At 43.6% G+C, this 25,211-nt stretch overlaps 3 protein-coding genes across 5 annotated transcripts; 2 read left to right on the top strand and 1 right to left on the bottom strand.

The window, feature by feature from the left end:
* On the bottom strand, nucleotides 1-9,543 carry kbtbd2 (kelch repeat and BTB (POZ) domain containing 2). 2 transcript variants are annotated; one of them, XM_026180248.1, is made up of 4 exons: nucleotides 9,313-9,543; nucleotides 6,173-6,730; nucleotides 2,296-2,461; nucleotides 1-2,084 (listed from the first exon to the last, which is right to left on the bottom strand). In XM_026180248.1, exons 2-4 carry the CDS (start codon nucleotides 6,343-6,345, stop codon nucleotides 525-527), a joined length of 1,899 nt encoding a protein of 632 aa, XP_026036033.1. In that variant the 5' UTR covers nucleotides 6,346-6,730; nucleotides 9,313-9,543; the 3' UTR covers nucleotides 1-524. The 2 variants fall into 2 exon arrangements, with proteins under 2 accessions (XP_026036033.1, XP_026036034.1); XM_026180249.1 differs by lacking the exon at nucleotides 9,313-9,543 and adding an exon at nucleotides 8,934-9,255.
* A 710-nt stretch (nucleotides 9,544-10,253) lies between these two features.
* On the top strand, nucleotides 10,254-13,431 carry LOC113029395 (uncharacterized). 2 transcript variants are annotated; one of them, XM_026180250.1, is made up of 7 exons: nucleotides 10,254-10,523; nucleotides 10,629-10,781; nucleotides 10,876-12,330; nucleotides 12,416-12,472; nucleotides 12,791-12,877; nucleotides 12,966-13,035; nucleotides 13,198-13,431. In XM_026180250.1, the coding sequence occupies exons 1-6, from the start codon at nucleotides 10,517-10,519 to the stop codon at nucleotides 12,995-12,997; spliced, it is 1,791 nt and encodes a 596-aa protein (XP_026036035.1). In that variant the 5' UTR covers nucleotides 10,254-10,516; the 3' UTR covers nucleotides 12,998-13,035; nucleotides 13,198-13,431. The 2 variants fall into 2 exon arrangements, with proteins under 2 accessions (XP_026036035.1, XP_026036036.1); XM_026180251.1 differs by having other exon boundaries at nucleotides 12,966-13,039.
* A 2,705-nt stretch (nucleotides 13,432-16,136) lies between these two features.
* On the top strand, nucleotides 16,137-21,278 carry LOC113029858 (uncharacterized). The gene is made up of 5 exons (XM_026180886.1): nucleotides 16,137-16,221; nucleotides 16,306-16,563; nucleotides 18,136-20,232; nucleotides 20,308-20,406; nucleotides 21,100-21,278. The coding sequence occupies exons 2-5, from the start codon at nucleotides 16,308-16,310 to the stop codon at nucleotides 21,126-21,128; spliced, it is 2,481 nt and encodes an 826-aa protein (XP_026036671.1). The 5' UTR covers nucleotides 16,137-16,221; nucleotides 16,306-16,307; the 3' UTR covers nucleotides 21,129-21,278.
* The last annotated feature ends 3,933 nt before the right edge of the window (nucleotides 21,279-25,211 follow it).

Genomic DNA, 25,211 nt, shown 5'->3' with positions numbered 1-25,211 from the left:
CACCTTATAAAACAGTAATATTTATTTTACTCATTTCAGAATGTGACCACCACAAACAGAAACGAAATCTGCAGGAAACACTGGAGTCTGAGTTGCTTGGACGCCTGAATGACCTCAAACTTTGTTTTTTGTGTTACGTTCGTAGAAAAATATCGGACAAGACACGTGCCAATTGGGCACCAGCTGATATCGGTCGGGCTCTAGTTGGAACAGTATGACAAATGTAGGAAAATCTAAACACATTTCACTGGCAAAAAAAGAAAAATAAGAAACCAATGAACACGGGGAAAACATTTTTTTAAGATTACTAGTAATTTTGAGGGGGCGTTTTTTGTTGTTGCTCCAAACTTGTTTTGGGCTGCTCATCAGCAACAGCCTCTGAAGTCCAGAGCTCCCTCTACAATACAGAAAGTCAAACCCTTTTGTTTTCTAGAGTTCCAATGAGCCCCCTCCCCTTATTGTTTATTCCTTGGTAATATAGTCTCCTGCTTTAGACGGAGAGATAGGGGAGGGGTGCTTATGAGCTATACGTTAGGGAGGGCCACCAGCTCACCGTCCACCTCGAACTCCTCTGCGCCATCGGGGGAGAAGAGGTATGTTGGGGGTTTCCAGGGGGATTCCTCCAAACAGGAGGGATACAGCTTCCCCACCGCACAGCGGAAGTCCTTGCCTAGATCCCAGAGCACACGTTCCGACACGGGCTGCCGCAGGAACCAACGGTCGAGCTCCACGTCATACTGATAGATGGCATACTTGGCACGCTCGTTCATGTGGGTTTCACGCATGAAAATGCAGAGCGAGTTGAGCAGCACCACGGCCCGCACGCACGGGTCGGAGTAGCGCTTGGCAGGGATATTCGCCGCCAGACGCCACTCATTCTTCTTGACATCATAAATCTCCACAGTAACTGAGGAGCCGTCAATGGTGCTCGTTGGCAGACGGATGCCGGAGTTGCTGACAACGTGGAGCCCGCCGATGTAGAAGATGAGGTCGCCGAAGGCGGCTGCAGATGCAAAACAGCGGCTCGTCTTGCGCATGGCCATCTCCATCCAGGTGTCGGCTCGTGGCAGGTAGCAGTACATCAAATCGTGGGTCATGACGTATATGCAGTTATGCGCCACCACCGAGGTGCTCCAGTTCCAGGCGAAGGGTAGGGGGCTCATCATGGTCCACTCGTCCTTCTCGCAGTCGTAGCGCTCCACTGTGCGTTTATTCAGCTCTCCTCCGACATTATCCCCTCCGATTGCATAGATGAAGCCGTCGCAATATACCAGCGTGGGTTTGATTCGAGCACACAGCATGGGGGTTTTGGGCACCCAGGAGTTTTGCTGGGCATCAAACCAGAAGAAACTATCGACTGAGCGGAACACCGCCTGTAACTTGCCACTCTTGCCATGGTTGGAGATTGAGTTTTTGAGAGGGATCTGCCCACCAGCGATGAACACGTCATTATCAGGAGTCACAAGCGTGCCCACCTTCTGCAGGTCTCCCGGGGGATTGCACAGCTTGTACACCTTCTCCGCCTGTGGGCTGTAACACACTACTGTAGTAGGCACGTTCGAAGAAAATACATAACCGTCACTGTGGGTTTCTGACATGGCCTCCATGAAGATCAGCATCTCCTCCTTAGTCATGCCTAACCGTGGCTTGAAGAACTTGGGCATGGATTTGTAGAGGCCCTGAACCACCACAGACTTGTCGTTAGGCGGCAGACCCTGGAACCAGGCGCGCTGGGTCACCTCAGACAGTGCATCTATGCGAATCTGACTCAGAACCGAGGACAGGTGCTGTGATCGTGCCTCCATATTATACTCCAACCACAGCATAGCAGCCTCGCGCACAGTCTCCTCTTTTTCGACGTTGAGGTTGTCACTGCTCAGGATGTCTATGAGCAGCTCGTGGGACAGCTGGAGGAAGGTCTCCTGTCGGTACACTTTGGGGAACTTGTGCTCCACCATGCGCTTGGCGCTCTGCTTCAGCTCACTACAGCTGTAGAGGTCACCGATGCTCAGCATGCGGACGCAATTCTCAGCGTTGATCTTCTTCACCAGGTAGTCTCTGCACTGCAGCAAGACATCCTCAACCTAAATAGGAGAATAAAGGATGTGTCTTTAGTTTTAGTCTTCTTCATATTCTTATCTTTAAAGATACAAAATAAGGATAGAATTTATCGAGGCCACTACCAGAGCACTACTTTCAGTGGCGGATTGATACAAATTCAGATCAACAACAGAGCTCTTTGGCACAGAGAAATAGCACAGGTTGTTCCTTTTCTTTGTCCTTCACTGCACTGACCTGCAGGAAGCAGGCGGTCTCGTAGAGTGGCTCTACTGTGCTGTCGCTGATGGCCAGGTTGCCCGTATAGGCGTACGTGATGATGATCTGCAGGGTGGCCGCGTCCACGTTCCTCAAGTGGACGTGGGTTTGCGTGCTCTCGCTGAGGCCGCTCATGAACATTGCCCTGCGAGTGAAAGACCAGAACAACAGTGAGACGACAGTCAACGCAGCAGCCGATGTAAGAGGAAGTGAAACAGCGAGATCTCATGTCAACTGAGGTTCACTGGTGTTCATGAAGATATGAAATTTTAATCATATGCATCACCCAATTTAAAAAATAAATAAATAATATGAACAGAAAACATTTTCCACACCATCTTAATCATAACTCAGAGCAAGATAACAGATACAATGAGCTCTGATGGAGAGGAGCCTGCTTTATCCAGTTTGTACTTTCCTCTCTTTCTACAGGTAACTCTGGCATTATAGCTGCCAGTTATCTAACATACTAATATGACACCCGTTTACTGACTTCTTAATATCTGTATAAAATTTCCAAACTAAGTTCAGCATTTCCCACACAAAGGCTTCACTTTAAAGTAAGTTTGTCACCTCCTTTTAACATTTCTGTTCAAATTATGTCTGACTGAAACACAGGACTGACAATTCTTTATCCATCTGTCAGGTTCTAATCGTGAGTCATTAATATGAAAACAATTATTAATCCAAAACTGATCCTGTTTAACGGGGCAAACATCCTGAGACACAAAAATCGGTGAAACAAACCATTTCTTACACCAGTAACGGCACATGCATGCTGGGTAACAGTAACTAACAACTGGTTGTGTTATGTCATGCATCTTTATATTATAAAATTATATGAAGACCAACTTATCCAAAAGTCACATTAAAGATACCGTGACCTACAAGAACACCAATGATAGAATTTCAGGTCAGCTGAGTTTCCTCCAACTTCATCACCTTGGGCTGCCTCTGCTCTGGAGCATCACTCCAACCTACTTCATGTATTTTTACATGAAGTCACCAAGGCTGAAGAGCAGACCAGCTTAAGTTATTTTCACCAAGTACCTTTGACAAAACAGCTCCAACTCTTTGTATTGGAGTTCATAATCTGTGGTAAACACTGCAGCATCACCGATTTACCTGGAACAGATGTTACTGCTGTCTTGTTGAACACTAATAAGCTTGTTTCACTAATACCAGATGACAAAAGGCGACAAGCAACACCCAGCACCTGGCTGGTAGTCTCCAACCCCCACATTGCATCAGCAGCCTCGGTGGGATGCCCACGCTGCCATGTTGTCATTCATCAGCAGCTGGCGCGAATCAGAGCCTCTTTACTGCATCAGTTCATTCAGATTTACAAATCTGAGAAACAGTTAGTGGCTTGAGATGGTAATTTACATTTATTTGGATTCTGTGCTAGATACAGAGTGTTCAGAGGCACCGTGTATTACTGCACAACTAGTATTTTGGGGAGGCCGAAAGCACTAACACTTCATTTCCTTATGCCCACTTAAAATCCAGAGAATCCCCTGCTCTAAAAAACATCCGGAAGATAATTCGCAGTCACTGGTTGGAGGATTTGAAGCCCTTTGTGCTTGAATATATCAGCTTTTTGACATTGTGGTGAGCACTGTTGAATGTTGTTCAAGGGTGATAAACAGCTGACTACAACATGCTGCTCTAATTTTTATTTTTCAAAGCAATCACTGTATGAAAAAGAAAGAACTGCTCTGCCCACCTGAACACTGGCTTTTGGGGGCTGTGTGTCTGTGTGCTGATCACAACAGCGACCAAACCTGCCAGCCTGTATTACGCAATCCTGCAGGCATACCCCTGCACACCCCCACCTCCCTTGTTTCCCCACTTTTTGCTCTCCATCTTTCACCAGGACCTACGTGACCAGACTTTCCCCCTATAAACACAAGCGCTCTGCACAGACGCCCTCCATTCCTTGAAGAGAGGCATGCGTGGAGAGAAAGAGGAGGAATAGGCTCCACTTTAAAGAGAAAGTGCTGCGACACCTCTATACCCCGAAGGGGAAACATTTCCCATGTTCACACCAGATAACGACTGCATGGGAAACGGTTGTGAGAGGTCTGAATTGATGGGAGGTTTTTCTTGGAGTGCATGCAATGAGACAGGAAGGAGGTAGATGGTGTGTTCAAACGCTGCAGGAGCTCCCATCATGCACAGAATCTTATTCACTACACTGCACACTCTTTATCATGCAATGTGGTGTGGACAAATGAGGTCTCGGGGGGCTTTGATTGATACGTTTGCTTCATTTTTTCCCCCCATGCATAAATATTTCAGTGCCCGTACCACAAAGCAGGTTCAAAACCAGCATCTACCTACCTTATCACTGAACTTAGCTTAACATCAACAATCAGGCAAAAGCTCAATTTCTATTGATGCACCGAATCCATGTAGAGTTATTGATGCAACTTCTGTAAATGGCCAACACTCCTCTAAAAATTCACCACTCAAACCCTGGTTCACGGTGGAGTTTCTCTTTAAATTCATTCTCTTCCAGTTGATTTGAAAAATGACAAGAGAAGAAGAAAAAGCAGGAAATGATTTATCAAATCAAACAATTTTGATCACTACAGGCACTACGTGTGATAACAGCCATGTATGTGCCAGTAATAATTCTCAGTTACTGCGATTCCTAGTAGCAATAGGAAATCTGGACAACGTGATAAACATGCACATAACACTTCCACTGCAGGTTAAACACATAATGAGGGGGTATCCAAAACCACCTAGCAAGTTTTGTTTGTCCAACATCCAAGTAGAATCCATGGCTAAAGACATCCACATACTTGCTGGATACGCCGCGACAATCATCACTGCTTGCAGCTTTATTTTAATCCGTTCTTACTTCTGCAGGTTTGTCACCGTGTGAGAAATTGAAGACATGCATCTCCTAATGTTTGAGTTAGCTGAGCAGGTGGTTTGATTTATGGGGTCTTGCAAACTTTAACCTTCCAATGTTTGACTTTAAATACAGTCATGAGCACTACTACTGTCAACTCTAGAAATTGTCTAGATTGTCTCCATCTCTGCTGACAGCTACATCATCTTTACATCAGCATCAACTCTCTGCCTCCATCTGTGTCTGTCCCGGGCTACATGTTGGCTCCTTCCCTTTTAGCTCGGCCGTGGTACATAGTGCAGACCAGAGCAGTTCAGTCCCTTAGTTTGGGCTCAAGCAGACCATCTTTTACACCTGTCTTCCTGGTGAAGGCTTTAATCAGAAACTGCTGCCCAAAAAACAAAAAAAACAAAAAACGTTTTTGTTGATAAAACAGACTACTTCTGTCGAACAGGCGGACACTAAAATGCATTTTACAGTTAATACTCACCTATTTTTAAAATGCATGCTGTCTAGTCCTGATGACAGCATGCATTTTAATAAGACGGTGTCTCAAAAACATGGCTTCCTTCATATTTTTAATACCACCACGATGAGCCTCTTCATTTTAATTACCACACTTTCGTTAATCAGAATCATCTTTTTTTTTGGCCAAGTTCGTTCACACAAACAAGGAATTTGACTTCCTTCAGCTTGTGCTTGCTTGACAAACATTTTGCCTGGTTATTTATGTCAAACCCTCAACTGGTGTAGAGGACATTCCAGCACTCAAGTAACCCCATCCACTTGTTTTGTATAGAGCAGGTAACACTTGCTCTACTACAAGATGCATTATTCATTAAAACTGAGGGAGGTGAGCACCCACAGACCTCACCAGGCTACATAAAGACAGCATGCATACATCTCTTCGCATTTAGAGTCACAAGCAGCCCGAGGCTGTTAAAAGCAGACGCGCACAACGCGAGTTATTCCATCCCCGTGAGGCGCACTCACCTGAAATAGGAGCTACACGTGGCCAGGACCATCTTGTGACACGGGAACTCCGTGTCCTCCACCAGCAGCACAACGTCAGTCAGTAACTTCTGTTCATAGAAGAACTTGAGCTGCTCCAGCAGGGAGACAGCGTAGTCCGTGTTGACCGGCCTTCGCTCACTGAGATCCGACATGGTCGCATCCCATGAATCCCGCCCCAGTTTTGAAAAGTAACGCAGCCGGCAGAACCGGACTCCAGCCAACCAGGAGAAAAAGTTACAATCTTAAAGATTCAAGAGGATAAATGGGGAAGGGGGAGTGGGCAGGGGCCAACTCTTTAATGACTCCCCAAGCCCAAGTGGAGGCGTACAACACCTATGTCGAAAAATATCTGTTGCTCCTTCTGCTAGAGATGTGCCAAAAGCTGAGCATCACCACGAGGCATCCAGAGGAAGGGGGTCCGGGTTGAGGAACGGGCTGTTTCCCCCTTGTGGGCTTCCTATTTGTTGTCTGAGGTCATGCAGTGAGGCACTGGGGAGTGGAGGTAGAGAGAGAGCGAGCTGCTACATCAGTGCTTGTCTGTAAAAAAAGAAAAAAGGAAGCGTGAGTCTCACATGCAGAGAAACCGGCAGTAGAGGAAAAATAAGAAATCTACAAACTCTTTACATTCCTCTGATTTTCTTTAGGTTGTCTGAGCATTGAACACCCTGAAAAATTGCATTTCCTGTCAGAGTCTTAGCACTCACTTCACCCTCTCGTCCAGAAACTGCACTGGCAGCTGGTCAGCGAGTACAGCCGTTTTCCCACATGCACTGCAGCCTTGAATTCTGAGGAGCTCTTCAGTGAGAGCGCAAATAACGCTGACATTAGTTTGTCTTTAACCTGCGCAGTCTGTGTGATCTCACACTAAAGAGTATTATCAGTTGAAGCACACCATTTCCTGCTGGGTGGGAAAGGTTAACACTGGAAAATATCCCCACCCGATTCGCTACCCGAGAAACATATACGTTTCAAAATCTGTAATGGTTTTTTATTTTTTGTGCAAAGGCACTGTTTCCCACACTAAATTCTGTTGTATGAAGTGATTTGGTGACATGACATGATGATGGTGAAGATGGTAAATAATTACACCCCAAAATTCACAAAAATATGCAATCACTGCTTAGTGACTTAGACGATGAAACAACAAGAGATGCATGGATCTAATATTTGTATTGAATATTGGTCTGACTCAAAAGATTGGGCTGGATAGAAATGTTATATTACAAAACTAGAGAGCGTGCAATTGAACCGAGTCTGATATTAGCTTACAAAAAGATTCCCAGTCACTCAATTTAATTTAACACTGGTATGGAATTGCTACTCAACATCGACAAATGCCCAAAGCCAAGCACCTGTATCGCGCTGGAACTGGTAAGAGTAGGAAAAAGCCAGAAAACAGCCTGGCTAGAAACTACCCAAAACCCTTCTAAGAAACAAGACAGCATTTGAATTACATGGATTCACAGTTTTTTTTTGTAAAATTGTTATTGAAAGGCTACAATGTGTCTATTTTTAATAGTCCCTTTGTAACTCCAGGTGTAGCAGTCACAAAAGACATGTTTTGCTGTTTGCTGGTGTACAGCATGGCTTCTCCATTGGTGCAAGGGGTTACCACAGGCTCCTAACTTTTATGTAGCAGAGTTTTTACACCAAACGCCCTGTCCTAACACAATCCTAAAGTAAACCACCTTCACAGGAAACCCAAGTTTAACTCTGATGTTATCTGGATAAGATCAACTGGTTTACGGTACAGACCTCAGGGGTCACCGAATAGTTAGGTGAGTGCGTTAAAGTCTTCACCAGTCACCAGATCCTAACTCTACCTAATACCTTAAAGAGTTTCTGGATTTTAAAGCACTCTCAATAATCACCAAACCATTTTGCCTGATCTGATCTCATTTCACCTTTGTTCACAGCTGTCAATTAAACAAAAAATGAGTGAAAATCCTCAGGAAATAACAATGTTTAAAAAAAAAAAAAAAAAAAAAAAAAAGTTCTATATGCAGTTACATCACCAGTAGCAGTGCCAAGAAGCAAGGAAGATGGGTCACCACATTTTGCCAGAAAAAATAAAAAAAAGCCTTACTAAGCCACACTGAAGCAGGGGTTTTCCAGCTCCAATTAGTCACCTGTATTGAACCTCAACCTCACCCAGGTCTATGAAAATCTACCTTTGAGTATAAGCCGCAAAGGTGATGTTATTAAGAAAAGAAAAAAAACCCCGCTAATAATCTTTACCTAACATATGTTACATCAGTCTGCAGGCTAACGGATTCGGGGTTATGCATCGGTGCAATTTACTAGCACGTTCCACACACCGCGGAAAAACACTCTGCTGATGCAGAATCTAAGATCATCTATCTATCTATATTAACAGCTGTCAACTGTCAAGATTGATACAACTCCATCCACATTTATGCGTCTACAGGGTTTCTTCCACTTAATGCAGGCCCAATCTGCACGCAACACCTTGGAAAACGTGCTTTTTACGCAGCCAGCCAGCCAGCCACCGAGGACGCAGTCAGCCTCACAGCCTGCTAACAGGTTATCCTGCAGATAAATACTGAGATATTTTTTCAGTCCGGCCAAACATTTTTCGGACCACACTGAAACTGGACTGCTAGCTTCGTTAGCACGTTCCACCACGTCCAAAACAAACCCCGGTGCTGTCTAAAACATGGAGCCGTTAGCCAGATGTTGAAGTTGGCAAACAACACGGGGCTATGTTTCTTACGTGTACCTCCACAGAGGTGGTCCCCCATCTGTTGATTACGATAGCTAGACATCTAGCCTCTATGTAACGTTATATCACTGGCTCAAGTAGTCACCCGCGGCAAGTTAGCAACTATAGCTTCCCCATTAGCTTCGTAGTTCCGGTGTACCTTACCAGTTAGCTAGCGAGAAGGATGAGCCGGCAGTTATAGTTAGAAAATCACGGATATAATATCATTAACTCAGCAAAGAAGCTGCTATGAAAAAAGGGCGTTATAGCAGTAGCTAACGAGAGTGGTCATGTTGCTAACACGCACACAAACTGCTAGGCTAGCTGCTAAAAGAGCTAAATAAGCTGAGCCACTTCTCGCGCAGAACGCCTAAAAAACAACAAAAATTTAGCTTACTGTAAACCTTAGCAGGATCCACACTCTAAACCGTCACGGGTTTTCTTCCCATCAACAGAAGGCGTGCAGTGATCTCCCCGTGCTGAGCTGAGACGCTGAGTAGCTGTGTGGAAGGTCCGAGCAGCGGACAACCTTTTAACGCATCATAAGCGCCTCCAAGACAAGAGGCCAACAGAGGATACTGCGCCTGCGCCGGAATCAAGCGAGGTGCGTCCTCTGATGAAGAGACAAACATCGACCCCTGCAGGACTGAGACAGACACTGCACCTGAGAAAAACAATTATGGACATTTATTTAAGAACCACCGACAAGAGCAAAGTCCCCTGCATTCTTATTTATTAAAAACATTTATTTATTAACACTTAACAATAAAACCCTAGTATTTTATTGATATTTACAATAATAGATAATATAATTTTCATTAATCTTACGGATCTAAATATATAGGCAAATAATTATATGTGACATTAGAATTAAGCTTTTAATCAAAGATTTGGCTCTACAAAGAAACAATCAAATAAGTAAATAAATACACAGAATCAAAAACAAAAAGACGTTTTTAAAGGATATCATATTAACCATATTTATTCGTGAGTTTTAGTATTCATTAGCCATGATCTCTTTGTACTATTCTGAGCCCTTTTTAAAAATCGATATTTTCCTTAACTGACTTTGTTCGATTTTTGTTTAATTATGTCTCCCTTCGGCTAATAAAATAAAATACAATAAAATAAAATAACTGTCATGTCGATGTCGGGTGTTGGTCTGAATTTGGCATGTTCAGACATAACTGTCCGGCGTAACATAATTTAATTGACTTGTTTACTGATGCCGACTCTGTATTTTGTGTGTCCGTTTTAGGTTGTAACCCCCTGGAATAAATCCTAACTATTCATTTATTTACAGGTCGCGATGCTGATTTCTCCGTTTGCACTTGAATCAGGCAGCCCTGCAGGAGTTGCAGCTGTTTCCTATATGACTGATTAACGGAGATGTTTCAGCTTTGGTTTATGGTCGCGTCATGTGGACCTGAGTGGGAAGCCTCTTTACCGTTGTTTGTTTAGAGGAACTTTAACTATAGAAGGAGAAAAAAAGCAAACAAACGAACGAGTTTAATTTCCAGAAGCTTGGGGATGTTTATGTGGCTGTTTTAATCCCTCTGGAGGTTTTATTTCTGACAGGCTGAGCAAGAAGGAGAAAGAAAATGGACGGTAAAGGCAGCCTTAAGTATCTCATCTCATGCTGATTAAACCTTTAATTTAATAATGGATTATTTACTTATTGCTTGTTAATGATCTTAAAACACATTTTTGTAGATGCAAGCAAACAGCCACAATCATTTGGGAGTGGACAACAGAGAAATCACCATCCCAGACCTTTTTTCTATGTCCAGCCACCATCTCAGCCCTGCTACCTCTATCCACAGTGGCAGCTCAACAACCCATACAGTCACTTTGGTCTGCCTGGAGGTATGTACACTCATCCACTGTTGCATTAAACCTGCAGATGGTGCATGCAGCTTCATTGCCATTCATTCCCTTTATCTTCTCACCATCCTCCCAGCTTTTAACTTTGGCCGCCCCTGCATGCACCCTTACCAGTACATGCAATACCCTGGCTTTGTTTTACCACATGCTCCTATTTACCCGATGGATTACAGGCGAATGTTTGAGCCTCGCTTCCACGCTCCTGTCTGGGGCGACGTACCTCGCCAGCAGCAGCATCACTACCATCCACAGCCTCATGGCCGTCGGGAAACGGCCTGCTCGGAGGCCCAAACTGACCCCAGCGACGCTATAACCAAGCTCATAGAGTGCCTGGATAAAATTAGAGCCAATGAACTGCAGGGTGCCGAACGAGAACTCGACTCCGGAATTGCGTCCCAGTCCTCAGGAATGTTTTCTCCAGAAGAAGAAAAGAAGAATGAAGAGCAGGCTCGCATGTTGCATTCAGAGTCCACTACTGTGACCTTCGGCGGATCCACTGCAGCCGATGAGTCCAGCCAAATGATCTTAGGCACCCTGAGCGCTCAGGGATGTTGGGCAGGAAGACTGGAAGAGGAATTGCCCCTCGATAGCTCCTCTGTCCATGAGGAGTGTCCTGAGGGCAAGCGGTCGGCAGTAGATGGTTTCCTCCATCTTGGGAAAGAAGAAGTCATGGATATCCAGTCAGATGTCTCAGTGACTGATCAATGTGTTCCCAGATGTGATGCCGAGGAGCCGCGTAATTCCACTCCAGCCTCACTCGCCATTTCCTCCATTCAGCCATCAGTACAGGAGTCTAAAAACAGAGACCACGTCTCAACGGTGGAACATCCAGCAGTGTCTTTGGATGAAGCCAAAGCTGATCGGAGCTACCAGATCCTCAAGCTGCCGTTCGATGATGTTTTAACACCTGGATCTGCCGGACCTGGCCACCTCTGCTCCCCGACTGCTCCTTACTACTACAACTACCTGTCCATGCAGCCAAAACACGACCGCATGAGCGTCCTTAGTCCATCTCTGGATGAACTCTCCTCCAGAGATGAAATGTTCTCCACGGATCTGGACGACGTGGACCTCTTTCCCCAGCACCACATGTACGCAGGAAGGCGGCTCACCGAGGTGATTGGTGGATCTCCCCGTGCTGCTGAGGATGTAGAGGAAGTGTGGCGGCCAGGTACGAAGAGGTATGTGTGCGCGTGTTGTGGGAAGAGCCTCGCTAAAGGGACGGGCAGGAGCAAAGTTCACAGCTCAAAGATGTACATGGACGATGCTGGAGATTCGGAGGATGAGGGCAGATATGGACGAGGGTGCGAGCAGCCCATCAGGGTGGTTGTGAGGAAGCATTCTTCACCGAGGAAGACTCACCCTTTACCACAAAGGCATCCAGCCAAGTCTTCGTATAAGAGAGGCCTGTACAAAGAGCCCACGGATGCAGTGGACCAGGACGAAGAGAGAGATGGTTGCAAGCAAGAGGCAGGTGAAGGTGAGGCAGGCGAGATGGACAGCGGCGAGCTGCAGTGTAGGACATGTCAAGGTAAGTCTGAGCCAAGGACGCCTCCTTCTGTGATATTTTCAGATCCTTTCTGTTCATTGTAGTGACTCTGAACCGTCTCTCACAGAGAGGTTCTGCAGAGAAGATCTGACTGAAGGCGATGTGATTCCCAGGAGGAGACAAGGTGTGCAACTCGAAATGTTGTCCTTTCAAGTTTTATTGTTGCTTGGTTTTAAATTCTGCTCACCAGCATCAGCTGAGTGGTTTAGGTTTTCATAGTTTGTTTCTTATGATGTGAGCAGTGTTTGTCATATTTTAAAATAATACAATTTAAAAAAAAATGCAAATGCAAAATAAACCATAAACTCTTTAGTCTAATTAACTAAATAAGGTGTGTTTTTACTGTGGCATAGTTTCAGTTTTCATACATTTCTACTGTGTGCATGTTGTTTTACTAAACTTTCACTCACTGTTGTGTCTCCTGCTTGCATGGGTTGAAAAGAAACAAGTGCTCAGTGGAAAGTGATGTACCACAGGCCCAGAGATGAGGCCCGTGACGACGACGAGCTGCCACCACACTGGAACAGAGGTTAATGCGTTTTTCTTTAGTAGGTAGTTCTTCTGTTTTAGATTTCCTGTGTGAATATTTAACAGAATCTACCCTGTTGTTTATTCAGGCTCTACAGTGAGAGGGGAACCGAGATGTTAATGTCCCTTGACCGACTTTTGAACAAAGTTTGTGGATCTGTAGGTGAAATTCAGGAAAATGCTTGATGTGATGGGGTACTTTTCACTCAGTTGCAGTGCTCTGTGCTGCTGTGGGGGGTCTAATATATTTATAGTGACTGACAACTGATTATATAATTTATTAAAGTGTGTTAATTTTGTTTTTCTTTTTCTCCCCCTCAGGTCCCCCCCAAAGGGTGTAAATGTTCAAGGATGTGTTTGGAGATATTAGGAGCACTAGGTGAAATGCACCGCACAGGAGGCCTATTTATGTTTGTTGAAAAAAGTAAAAAAAAAAAGAAGTAAACCTCAGTGACACTGTCTTGCACTATTCATGATTAACAGATTTCACAGAGGTAGTAACACCCGGGGGTGTGCCATTGTTTGGGGCCAGTCCAATAAAATGTCATTATTTAATCTTTGTGGTGACTCTTTTGTTTTTAACATTTTGAATACAGGTAGGAACGAATTACCCAGGAGTAATGTTTCCTCCATGCAAAACACAAAGTTTAAACAAAGCTGGCTGTATTATGTTGGCATGGAAAATATTCTCTTTTCACTTTACAATCAGCCGATCCGTTCGAGGCTGATGTTCTGCTCCCCTCAGTCTGTTTCTCAGGTTTCTCAAAAGGGATTGTTGGATTTTCTCGGTATTGTCCTGAAGACTATTAATATCAACCTGGTATTATCGAATGCCAAATTGTATTTGCAGACCCTTGAAATCACTGAAGAACAGTTTTGATTAACCTCTCAAAGGATGCTCTCCTGACCGGGGGGAGGCGGTGGGGTAGTCCAATGTTTTCTAGCTGAGCATCATTGATTGTGCTCTGGGCTTCTCTCATTCACTAGTGTGTACCTCCTTGTTTCCTGTCCTGCCTGTGAGCCTGAAGTTAATTTCTGTATTCCTTAGAACCATCAGGAGGATCTATAGTTGTGGAAGTGTTTTTACCTTCACTGGATAAAGGAGCCAGTACACAGCTGGACTATACAAGCATTAGTGGATGGAGGACCGTTTAAGCAGCTCATCTGCTCATGTTTGTTATTTAATCCTTTCTTCCTCGTTTCTCCGTGTACATCTTGCCTTGTTGCATTATTTTATTAATTGAATTACAACATTAGCACTTTTACATCTGAGATCATAAAATACAGCTGTGTGAAATGTCATTTCATTTATATCACTTTAAAATGAGACTATATACCAAGCACCTGTTGCTTTGACTCCTTTTCCTTGTATCCCTTTTTCACCTCTTCTGCTTGCACCTATGGTGGGAAGAGGAGTCAAGGACACAAGAAAGTGATGGTTTCCCTTTGCTCTCTGTCCTTGAGTTTGCCCCCCAAAATCTACCTGGCACTCTGGTTGATGTTGTTGATGTTGGTTTGGAAATAATTACCTGAAGATGTGATTAAAAAAAGTTCATGGTAGACACATTGCTTCATGTGTTCTTTCAAGACATGCAAGTCATATGAAAAATAAAAATATCACCTCATTATTCTGAGACAAAGGTGTAACTTCTGCCTTTATTGAGGCTTTCTGTGACTTAAGTCAAATTAATTCAACCATTAGAGCGAAGGACAGAACTAATACGTGGCTCAAGAGTTGGCAGTTCGTCTTGTAATCGGAAGGTTGCCGGTTCGAACCCAGTTTTATTTATTTAAAACTGGTGTGTAACATAAGTACAGAGCACAGGACGTTCAAAAGCAGATTTGATTAGGCCAGCATAAAGTTCAAAGTATCTAGTTCATAGTTTCCTGATTTGCACTAGCGGCTTGTAAAGGGTGTACCCAGAGTCGGCTCCTTTCTCTCCAAAAGAGAGGGTTGGTGTGGTAGAGCAGGATGTTTAGGATGGGGTGAGATGGACACAGATGAGCTGGTGTGGTGACCCCTAAAGTGAGCAGCTGAAGGAAGTAGTTAAGAAAACAGATGTATGATAAAGAATCTGCACAACCTTATGCTGATGGTTTGTTGCTTTGAACTGTTGGATGCTATCGCATTTTCCTTTCTTTTAGTGTATCCTCTATTAAAAGAGGTCGTCTCGTTAGCTGTTAAAGAACTCACTTATTCTCATTATGGCTGCACAGACATATTTCACTCAGAAGCTTTCCTAAAAGAACCAAAACAATTATTTGAATCCAGCTGTGAGCTGAGAGCTGGAGTGCATGGAGCCTGGTGACCTCGAGAATGCCTCCCTGCTTTTTGGTGATGGTCCTGGCTGTATTGGGTTCTCCAGGCCACGAGTGTGAACTGGACATAATACTGTACATCTAAATAAAAATCAGCAGACTCTGCTGGGGCTTTTATTCATCTTGTGTAATACAAGATGTTCAAAGTTTCAAGGAAAACCTACAACTATTTAGCGATCCATTGCATTTAGAATTTGTCCCAGGTTTGCTGGTCCTTTGAAGACTGTGTAAAAACACTAGTGTTGGTGTCTGCATTTACAACCTTTCAATACAATAAAAGAAAGTTTCTGTGAATTATCAGTTAGCTTTTCAGTCTCCACATGCGAAACAGGGTGAGAAAAAGAAGTACGTGAGAAAAAGGGTGCGTTTTTTTCTTTAATGCCTTCATAGAACGCCTCTTCCAGTAGCAGTGCTGATTTAAAATCACTGCAAAGTCAACAAAACGGTCTGTTAGTTTATTCTTCATGGATAATGCCATCTTTAAACACTGCTCAAGGCTACTTAATGAGCTCCCATCTAAACTCATAATTGGCTCTTCAGGGGTCAAACGTGAATATCACACAGGGCTTGTGGATGCATGCTTTGCATTTTACTGCTGCTCAGCTCCAAGTAAGGGGGAACTTAACGAAGACGCTAAAAATGACAAGATGAGCTGCTTTGCGTCTTTTATCAATGCTACTCTCATCAGGTAGATCACGTCAATGAGCAGCAGCTCTGTTCCATTAGAGCCACTCAGCTTCTCACCTCCCCTGTCACCTGTTTTGGGTCAGTGGAAGTCATCAGTCTTACTTTCTCCACGTCTCTGATCTATTATCTGCCTTTTTCACAGGTGAGCTGATGCAGAGTGGGAGGGGATCTTTGGAAACAAACATTTCTCATTGGCTTTTAATGCAAATTGCTTAACTTTAACTGGACAATTGTCACCTGGCACTAAAATGCCAGCCTGGCCTTAATCGCACACCCTTGATTTCCTATTTAACCCGCAGAGGAGGTGTGTTGGCTGCTTAGTGGATAACCCTTATGCAAGTAGGTACAAGTCGCTTTTAGTCTGTCAAAGGGTATTGTGGTAACAAGGTATCAATAATTATTTTGATTCTTCTCTTTGTTCAGATATGGAGGCAGCAACGTCTACCTTGCAATATTCACACAGTTTGGGCCCCCGTGGTCCAAACCCACTGAGTGCAGCTCAGCCGTCCCAGGGGCCCCAACAACCGGCTCCAGGGGCTCCACGTGCTGAGGAGCAGCAGCACAAACCTTTCTTCTACATACAGCCCTCGCAGCCATACATGCCCATGCAGAGTCTGCAGTGGCCTGTACCGATGCCCATGCCTGTGTCCTACAATCCATACTATGGTTACCCAGGTTTAGGTAAGCTTAACTCAACTGTTAGTGCTTTTTAATGTGACTAATGAGAGTTTTGGGACTCAAGTTCCTTGTGTAGATGTTGAACATTATTCAAGCCTGTGAAACCTCTAAATGCTGTCAGTTCTCAGAACCTGTTTAATAAATGGGTTTTCTGCTTGTTTCTGAATATGGTGAAATTAATTAGGAATTAAATGTTAGGGAATAATTGAGAGGAGTGAAATCTAATCCCCTGTATCGAATTCTTTTTCTTACTTAATCCTGTAGCTGTCTGCTTAAAATCCTCATTAAATAACACTTATTTCACAAAAGGTGTGTAATTATATTTCAGAAATTTGTATCTGGCAAGCTGTCTAGACTTTATCTCACAATGTGCGTTTCAATATCTTCAAATGCTAAATCCTGCAACTTTTGTCTTTCCCTGAAGTGCCAACATGAGCCTTTGTGTCAACTATGAGAGAACCCCTGCCCGCTAATCCACTCATTTCATTAAGTACACCTTGCTAGTACTTGGTCACTTAAAAAAAAAAAGAAGGAGAAAAAAAAATCCCAATTCAGTGCTGCCTAAATCGCTAATGCGCCACATTTAACACTCCTCAGAGATTTCAGCCCATTAACATGATGGCATCATACAGCTGCACATCCAGGGTAAGAATCTGCTGATCAATCACATCCCAAAGGTTCTCTATTGGATGTGGATCTGGGGAATGTGGAGGCCATTTAAGTACACGGAGCCATGTTCAAGAAGCTCATTTGAGTTGACTTGAGCTTTGTGATGTGGTGTTATCCTTTTGGACACAGCAATTAGAAGATGTGTGCAGGTGTTCTTTTTTTCTACATGGTCAGCAACAATATTCAGGTAGACTGTGGTGTTTAAACAGAAGCTTGCTATTGGCTCATTAGGTATTTGCAGTAACAAGCAGCTAAACAGCTGTACCTGAAAGTGTTCAGTGTCAAACTGCTCAGTAGATATGCACTAAAGGAGTCTGATTGATGAAACAGTCTTAATCAGCAATGACCTTCTTTCCCACTGATGGTTAAATGTAGCTCTTTGAGCTGTAGTTTTTTTTTTTTTTTCTGGTGGTAGTCTTTGGTTTCAGGAAGGCTGCATCAGACTTGTCTCTTTTGAATCATATCTTTAAAAAAAGCAACAATGTTTTGCCATCTATGAGATTTAATCATCGTATGATGTCTTTGGCACTCTCCTTTGTGTGTCTTCACCTGTATATTGGTCATTTTTATGTAGAAAGGGGAGAGGAGGGTAAATACTGTGCAGTTCCACACAAGCTGACACTAGACCATCTCATTTGTTCATCAGCCCAGTATTTACTACTACAGTCAAAGCCTTGTCATTAAAATTTAAGTGCCAAACTAGGAGGGTATGCATTATGAATAGCCCTACATGGCTGTAGTTCTAATGTTTGTATTGTATTTTTATTAACATCTGCAGCAGCTGTGGTTTCAATGTTGTAGCTATGCACTAACTGGCTCCCCACGAGCAGTAGTAAACCATTGTAGTGGCAGCCTTTAACAAATTAAAATCTGAGGTATTCACTTAATCCTCTTGTCTTGTTACAGGTTTTGGGATGCCAATGATGCCACACTATCAGCCTAATCCATACATGGAGCCACCTGGCTTTGTCGTCCCACATACCCACCTTCATCTCATGGACTACAGGCGCATGCTAAACCCCCAGTATTACCAGACCATGGCCTATCACGCCCGCAGGTTGCGCTACCAACACAACTCCCCAACCAGAGAAATGACCAGCTCCGAGGTGCAAACTGAGCCACTCTCAGTGACACAGAACACCAGCACCCCAAATTCCAGAGACATGGAGTCATCCAGTGTCTTCCCAATTTGTAGCAGCAGCACCACCACCAATGTCTCCAACAGTCGGGTGCTCTCGTCAGCCTTGACTGTGGAGAGTTCTCCAGAGAGTAATGACATGGTGCCCTCGTCCACCATTAGGACGCCATCAAATGGCAGCTTTGTGATTCAAACTGAAGAGGTGAGGATTGAATGCTGCACCACACCTGTGGGACTACAGCTTCTGCACTCTCACGAGACCGCAGAAGTATCCCGTAGTTTTTCCCAGGACATGGTCCAGTGTAGCTCCATTCTCCAGGGTCACGTCCTGCAGGACGAGGGACTCTGCCTCCCTCCAGACCAGTCGGAGCAGGCACTCCAGGTTTGTCCTGATATCCTGTTAGTTGGAGCACCCAGCACAGGTGAGCATATCCCTGCTCTAGAAGAATCTGGGAACCAGATGGTCCCTGTCGTTTGCAGTTTGGAGTCTCAAGAGGCAGCATGTGGGGAAGCTGGGGTGATGAGTGAGAGAGAGCAGAGTATGACCAAGAATCCCCAACTCGAAGTCGTTCACCTGTCGTTTGATACAAGCTACCTGGATGAGTTGAGGAAGATGGAGTCTTCAGTTTGGTCCAGGGACGACACCTTGGTTCCTTCCTCAGAGTCGTTGATCCAAAATGGTCCCGCAGAGTCTCTTGAGGAAACACTGACTACTAATGAGGTGACTTCTGCAGACATGATGCTGGAAGAGGAGGCTCCTCCGGAAGATGGCACAGCTATGACTGACATGCCGCCGTTGGAAGAGGATGACCTGGGAGTAGTCTCCACTGTGCAGGATGAGATGGTGGTTGAAGCTGATATCTGCCCTATGATGGAATCACCTGTTTCGGAAGAACCTTCTAAACCAAATCTAATGTGCACGGAGATGGCGGCTGTATCCAATGTGCAGCATTTGGAGAGCTCTCCTCTTGGGGCAGATCGAAGCCAAAGCAGAACAGAAACCAGTATCCAGGATTCTCAGGACACATCCTTCGAATCATTACCTGCCTATCTCCCCTCAACTAACTGGCTAGCTGATTTTGAGAATGTCTACTACAGCAACAAGTTGCCGCAAGCTCCCAAGAAGCAGACCCGACCTCAGGGTTTAGATGTTTCTGCTCGAAGGCGAAAACTAGACCTCGAATACAAAGAACTAAATATTCGCAAGCCAAAGGAGAAATACAAACCCAAAGGCAAAGCAGATCGAAGAAGCCTTTCCGACCATGAATGCTGCCTCAGCAGAAGCTTCAATGAGAACATTTTCAGTACTCGTGTGCCAAAGAAGGAAAGACTCTGCTCCAGATGTCTGACAAAACGTAGAACCTGTATGCCTGCCAGCCCTGGACTTGACGGGCACAACTTAAAAAGAAAAGCGGTTCCCTTCCAGCAGTGGAACGACGCCCCCTTACCGACATGTGACGCATGTAAATCTCACACCAAGAGGCGGCTGATGAGGAAAGATTCTAATCCTGATCTTTGCAGTCCTCATCGGGGCCATGACACTGAGGGCGAATCCTCTGAAAACAGCTCGTGTCGCAAAGGTCAAAGGTGGAGGCCGGGTGACAATCTCAGGAAGCTCGCAGACCTTAAAAGGCCACTAGCATGTAAGCAGAACCTGGAGAAGAGTCCTGGAGCGATGTATCCAAAGCTGAGGGAGAAGAACTGTGTGTGCAATGAGCTGCAGCATCAGCCTGTTGCTTGGGAGAGGCTACACCACTGCACCACCGGGAATGCCATCCGGGAAATGGATGAGAACTGTGCTGTGCTTCTTCAGGACAACTGGAGGGATGTGGACCAGAGATACCTGATGCACAGGTGGCAAACTGGTGAGCACACAGTTTATCTAGAATTCTCTCCTTACATGCTGGTCCACATTTCTAATAACATTGTTCTGCCAACAGAGAAATCATGGATGCCTAAGAGTGACACAGATGGCTCCAAGAATGAAACCAGATCACAACACTTGAACAGACACAAGAAATCACAACCACAATCACAAGGTTTGCCTCATGTTTTACCATGCTTCAGATTTATTTTATGGTCTCAGATGTAAGAAGTGTTTGACACACCTTTATATTCAGGGTTGATTTTTAAACTAAATTCAAAACAGGGAACAGGCTGCAGTGTGACAAGATGTCGGTCATTTTTTTAAAATGTTGTTTTTTTTTTTTTTAAAAACAAACTGTAAAGAGCAGAACTATCATCTTAAATAACTGAAGTAACTTTTACACTTAAAAGAAGAGTTTAGAGTCCGGCTGTGTTTGAAGCCTGTTAACCTGAAGGTAAAACACTCCACAGAAGTGCATGCTTTACTATAGCTGCTCTTGTAGCCTTTGTCCACCTGATGCTTTGTAGGAATTGAGGCATCTTTCAGCATGGTGCACAGATTATTTCAAGGTTATAGGCAGGAAACGGGAGATGAAGGGTCTCTCGTCCATATGTCCTCTTGGAGGTTTGCAGCTCAGGCGAACGACAAGGATGATGTAACAGTAATTTATTTTGATGGGATGTCTGACAGTTGATTAGCCCTTAATTCTGAATATTTGGGTTGGTTTAAAAAAAAAAACATTGAGTCTTAAGTGCTCAAAATAAGAACTTTAAATATAAACAGTGTATCATTTATTACTTATTTAGAAAAAATGGTCAGATATGAACAAATGAAGTGTAAACTTTTTGTCTTTTTTTTTTTGCAGGAACTCTTACCAGAGACACACGATGCTGATCTGCACAACTAGCACAAATCTCACAAAGTGAAAAAGCACTTTTTAGAAATTGATGTACACTTAATTTAAATGTTTCCCACTTTAATTGTCTGTATGTGATCACATTATTCACTATTTATTACTGCTGAATAAACACAGAATTAAGTTTTTGTCCTGCGCTTTTGTGGTTTTCAAGCTGCAGTTATGAATGTGTCCACTAGATGGACCCATTTCTATGCTAACGACACAATCCCTTACACTCGATCAGAAATGCCACTTTTCTAAAGAGCAGATTAAAATTTCTTGGAAAGTAGAACTGCTCATCAGATTTAAATTATTCAACATCTTAAAAGATTTAAGGTAATTTGAATTTTTCATCTATCAAGTGGAGACTTGATGTATCATGTTCAGATCAGTACTGGTTGTCTCAGCAGTCATTGGGGAATAAAACCTGCAACTTTTGCTGAGAGGTATGCAGTCAGCATTTACAGCCCAGACTGTTAGCTTTCAATAACTGAATTTCAAAATCCTACAAAACAGAAACCTTAGACTCTGATCAGCACAGCAAATTTTTATGAAGGTCTGACCTGTTTTGATTGACTTGGTCAATGAAGGGCCTTGAGCTGAACTGCAAGAAGCTGGCTCTCATTTGTTCTTTGTACTAATGAGCTATTAGCACCAAAAAGGTGAACTTCTAACGTTTTTGGCTATTATGTGGCTACTGTAACTGGCTTGGGCTATAGGATGAATATGGAGTACTCTTAATGAAGTGAGTAGAATGGCCTGTACTAGCTGCCTTCACTTACTTGAATCAGGCCAAGTGGACACATAAAGGTAATTAAACCCACAGGGTTTGTTAGACTATCTATAAACATGCTCACATGAAAGAATTGGGTGCTGGCCACATCTCGGTAGTTACAAACACTGGTAGGTAGGCAGCAAAGTTGAAACTAAACTATGAAGACGCTAAACAACCAGTGCAGGCTGAAAGTAGCAGCAGGCAGATCAGTGGTGTTTGAATGTGTTTGCTCAGTAAGACTGGAAAAAAGCTGTTGATAATACCAGCTGTGTCCAATGGACTTGCAATAGCTCACATCTGTCATTTAAACATGAAAAAATGTCAGATGTCATTATTATTCCAATTAATGAATATTTAGAAGTCTGTAAGACAGGGTTATTCTTTCAGCTGCAGACCTGGTTACCTGAGAGCAGGTAAAGGAAAACTCTAAAAACAGAATACATATATTGATATGAGGTCTGCAAGTACAAACGGTTTTATGATCATTACAATAAGAAGCCTTTAATTGTCTTTATACAGTATACAACAAAAATGCAGAGCAGCTACACCTTCAGATGCAAAAAGAAAATGAAAACTTTTATTCACAGAGTAAAAATAAAAAGTACTATATATTATATTACATATAGTGGTTACACATCTGTTCCTCTCTAATCTCAAACATAACCGACTCTGGAGCTGGATAAGTCTTCAGCACAAGTTACCATGGCGATATACTTCAGTGAGTACATCGCCACGCTTCTTGATGAGCCCCAAATCCTGCTTCATTGTTCAGGCCTGCGGTGGCTAATTTCTGTTTATTTTCATTCTCACTTTGACTTTTAACCCTTGTTAGGACCATCTTGGTCTGTTTTATGCAACTGCTCGTTTCCCAGAATTCCCAGTGGAGTGGCGCAAAGCCAGCATTAACCACAGAGCCACAGTAGCCACATTAGCAGGAAATATGACAGGAAGAACTGAACTAGAGAGAAGGAAAGTAGCAGATAACTGTGAAAAGGTCTTCAAAAGTCTGGAGATGCATTTAACTCAAAGAGCAGCCAGCTTGACTGTTGATCCTGTGGATGATTATTTCAGGGAAATCATGAAAACGCGGTGCAGAAGGGTTTGTTTCTGGGAAAAGCACTTGCATGCTTTGCTGAATTTGCTGTCAAGAGACAAAAATATGTCTGTGAAGCCCACTCTTGACCATTAATACACAATGTCACTCCCCAAGAGGAATAGTACTCAAACGGACTGAATAAGTAATGAATCATGTTGGAAACAGAACATTAGCATTTATGCAGTGTTCAGTGGGCCTTTGAAACCAGTCTTACTGACATGTAATGTGCCATAATAATAGCTTTCCTTGCTGGAGGGGAGGTAAGCACTGAAAAGCAGAGCGCATGTTTTTGTGAGCCACTTTATATAAAGGAATTGTGGGAGTCCACGTGTGTTTGTGACTTTCAGGGTCCTGCAACAGGCCAGTGACTGCTTTCCTTTCTTCTGCTCGTCCTCCGCGGAGAGATGCGCACAGAAAGCCCACACAATGCCGTCTTCAAAGGCAGAGAAAGGCCCGCTTTTGTGCATTGTTTCAGAGACGGTTGAAAGCTTTTGCAATTTAAAACAACCCTCTTAAGTGATTTCTGTCTAACGGGGAGCAGGGGCTCTTTGAAGCTAACAGTGTGGTGAGGGAGGCCAGATGGGATGAGGAAAGATGCAGTAAGTGGAACGCAACTCGTGATTTCCCCCCAGATTCGTCAGTTTCAGGGCGGGGACGGACAGCTCGGCCCGGCTGGTCTCAGAGCTCATATCTTGGAGACTCCTGCTTTGTACCATCGTTCCATCTTCATGACACCTGCCTTATGGGTAAATGTAAAAGGCTTAGACGTGACTGTCTCCCAGAGGTACTTCCATGATGAGGTGGTGGTGGCAGGGTGTCTGATATCAAGCCGGGGGAGGCACGTAAATGTTTGGGGTCTCTGCGGGTAAAACGTCATGCAGGGATGATTTCCCTTCACAGGCCGGGTGTGAGCTGATGTATTCCAGTACACAAAGTGCACTGAAATGCCCAGAACGATGAAGAAAACCTCTGATGTGAGAGCATTTTGCAGTTCTTCACTTTCTCTACTTGCAGCAAAACAGTCATTTATGAGCTTAAGAACCTGAAAATAAAGCTGGTGGTGTTTGATTTTTAAAAGAAACCCTTTGTCAGAGTCGTGGGGTAGGTCATAAAACTATTTAGGTCCATTGTGTTCACTTAGCAACAGAAACCAAAGGCACATAAAACCTACCTGAACCATCCAGCTTTGAGTTTTTCTTATTTTAACACTGGTTCACGTTTTTATTGCTTCTATTCATAATTTAAGGATTTCTGCATGTTTTACTCTCTCTTACTTCTCTGTGTTGCAGTTTGAAACTCTGATCTTCTAAGTACATGTGAACAAAGTATTATTATAATTAACATCTTGCTTTACAAGGTCGCTTATTACTTTCTTATCATTGAGGAAAAGTAAGGTGATGATCAGAAACAAGCTGCTGCGTGTGATGGTGGCAGATAGGAAGGCTTGTAAAATGTGAAATGCAAAATAAGAATAGACTCCCTTAAAGGATTAGTTCAACAGTTTATTAAAAGACTGTCATGACTCCTATCACAAAAATTATAAAAATCATAACAATTATACTCCTGTTCTTCTCTCTCAGATGTCTCTTACTGGCTTCCAGTTTTCATGCCTTTAGCTTTAGGCCAGCTTTGTACTAATGCAAAACTTGGTGTCTCAGAAACCTTTATTGAACCCTTTACACCTTATCTGCTGATGCATCCATCCAATTTGGGTTTCAGTAGGGCAAAAGATTCAGGGACTGAACCCCTGACTTTCAGATCAGTAGATGAGCGTGCTACCTTCTGAACCACAGCTGCTCCTAACTCATGTTAAAGCTTGGGGATAACTTAGGTTTCTGTTAGAGTTTTAAAGTCTAATATCCAGGCAAGAAAGCTCAGTTAAAGGACTATTTCAGCAGTGAGAAACAGGCACATCTCCCAACTCTCCTTTAAAATGTCAGTTTCCAGTCATATTCAGGAAAATTCACAACATTTACAATAAGCTAGTCTAACCATGTCTCTGCATTACTGCATAGAACTGAGAATTAATTGTCTGAATGCTCCTTTAGACCCCTCCTTCTTGAGGGGTTTCGGAGTGAAGTCACTCGTCTGTCTGCACCTTGAGGCAATTGTATTTGTGATTTGGTGCTGTATAAACTGAATTTAATTGAATTGAATTCAACTGCATGTCGAAAGGATCTAGTTGTGGAGGTTTGGCCATCTGCTTAG

Source organism: Astatotilapia calliptera, chromosome 9 (genome assembly GCF_900246225.1).
Source record: "Astatotilapia calliptera chromosome 9, fAstCal1.2, whole genome shotgun sequence".
In the NCBI taxonomy this organism is placed as follows: Eukaryota; Metazoa; Chordata; class Actinopteri; order Cichliformes; family Cichlidae; genus Astatotilapia; species Astatotilapia calliptera.
Note: the sequence above shows the minus strand (reverse complement) of the source record. Positions and strands in the feature narration are given on the sequence as shown.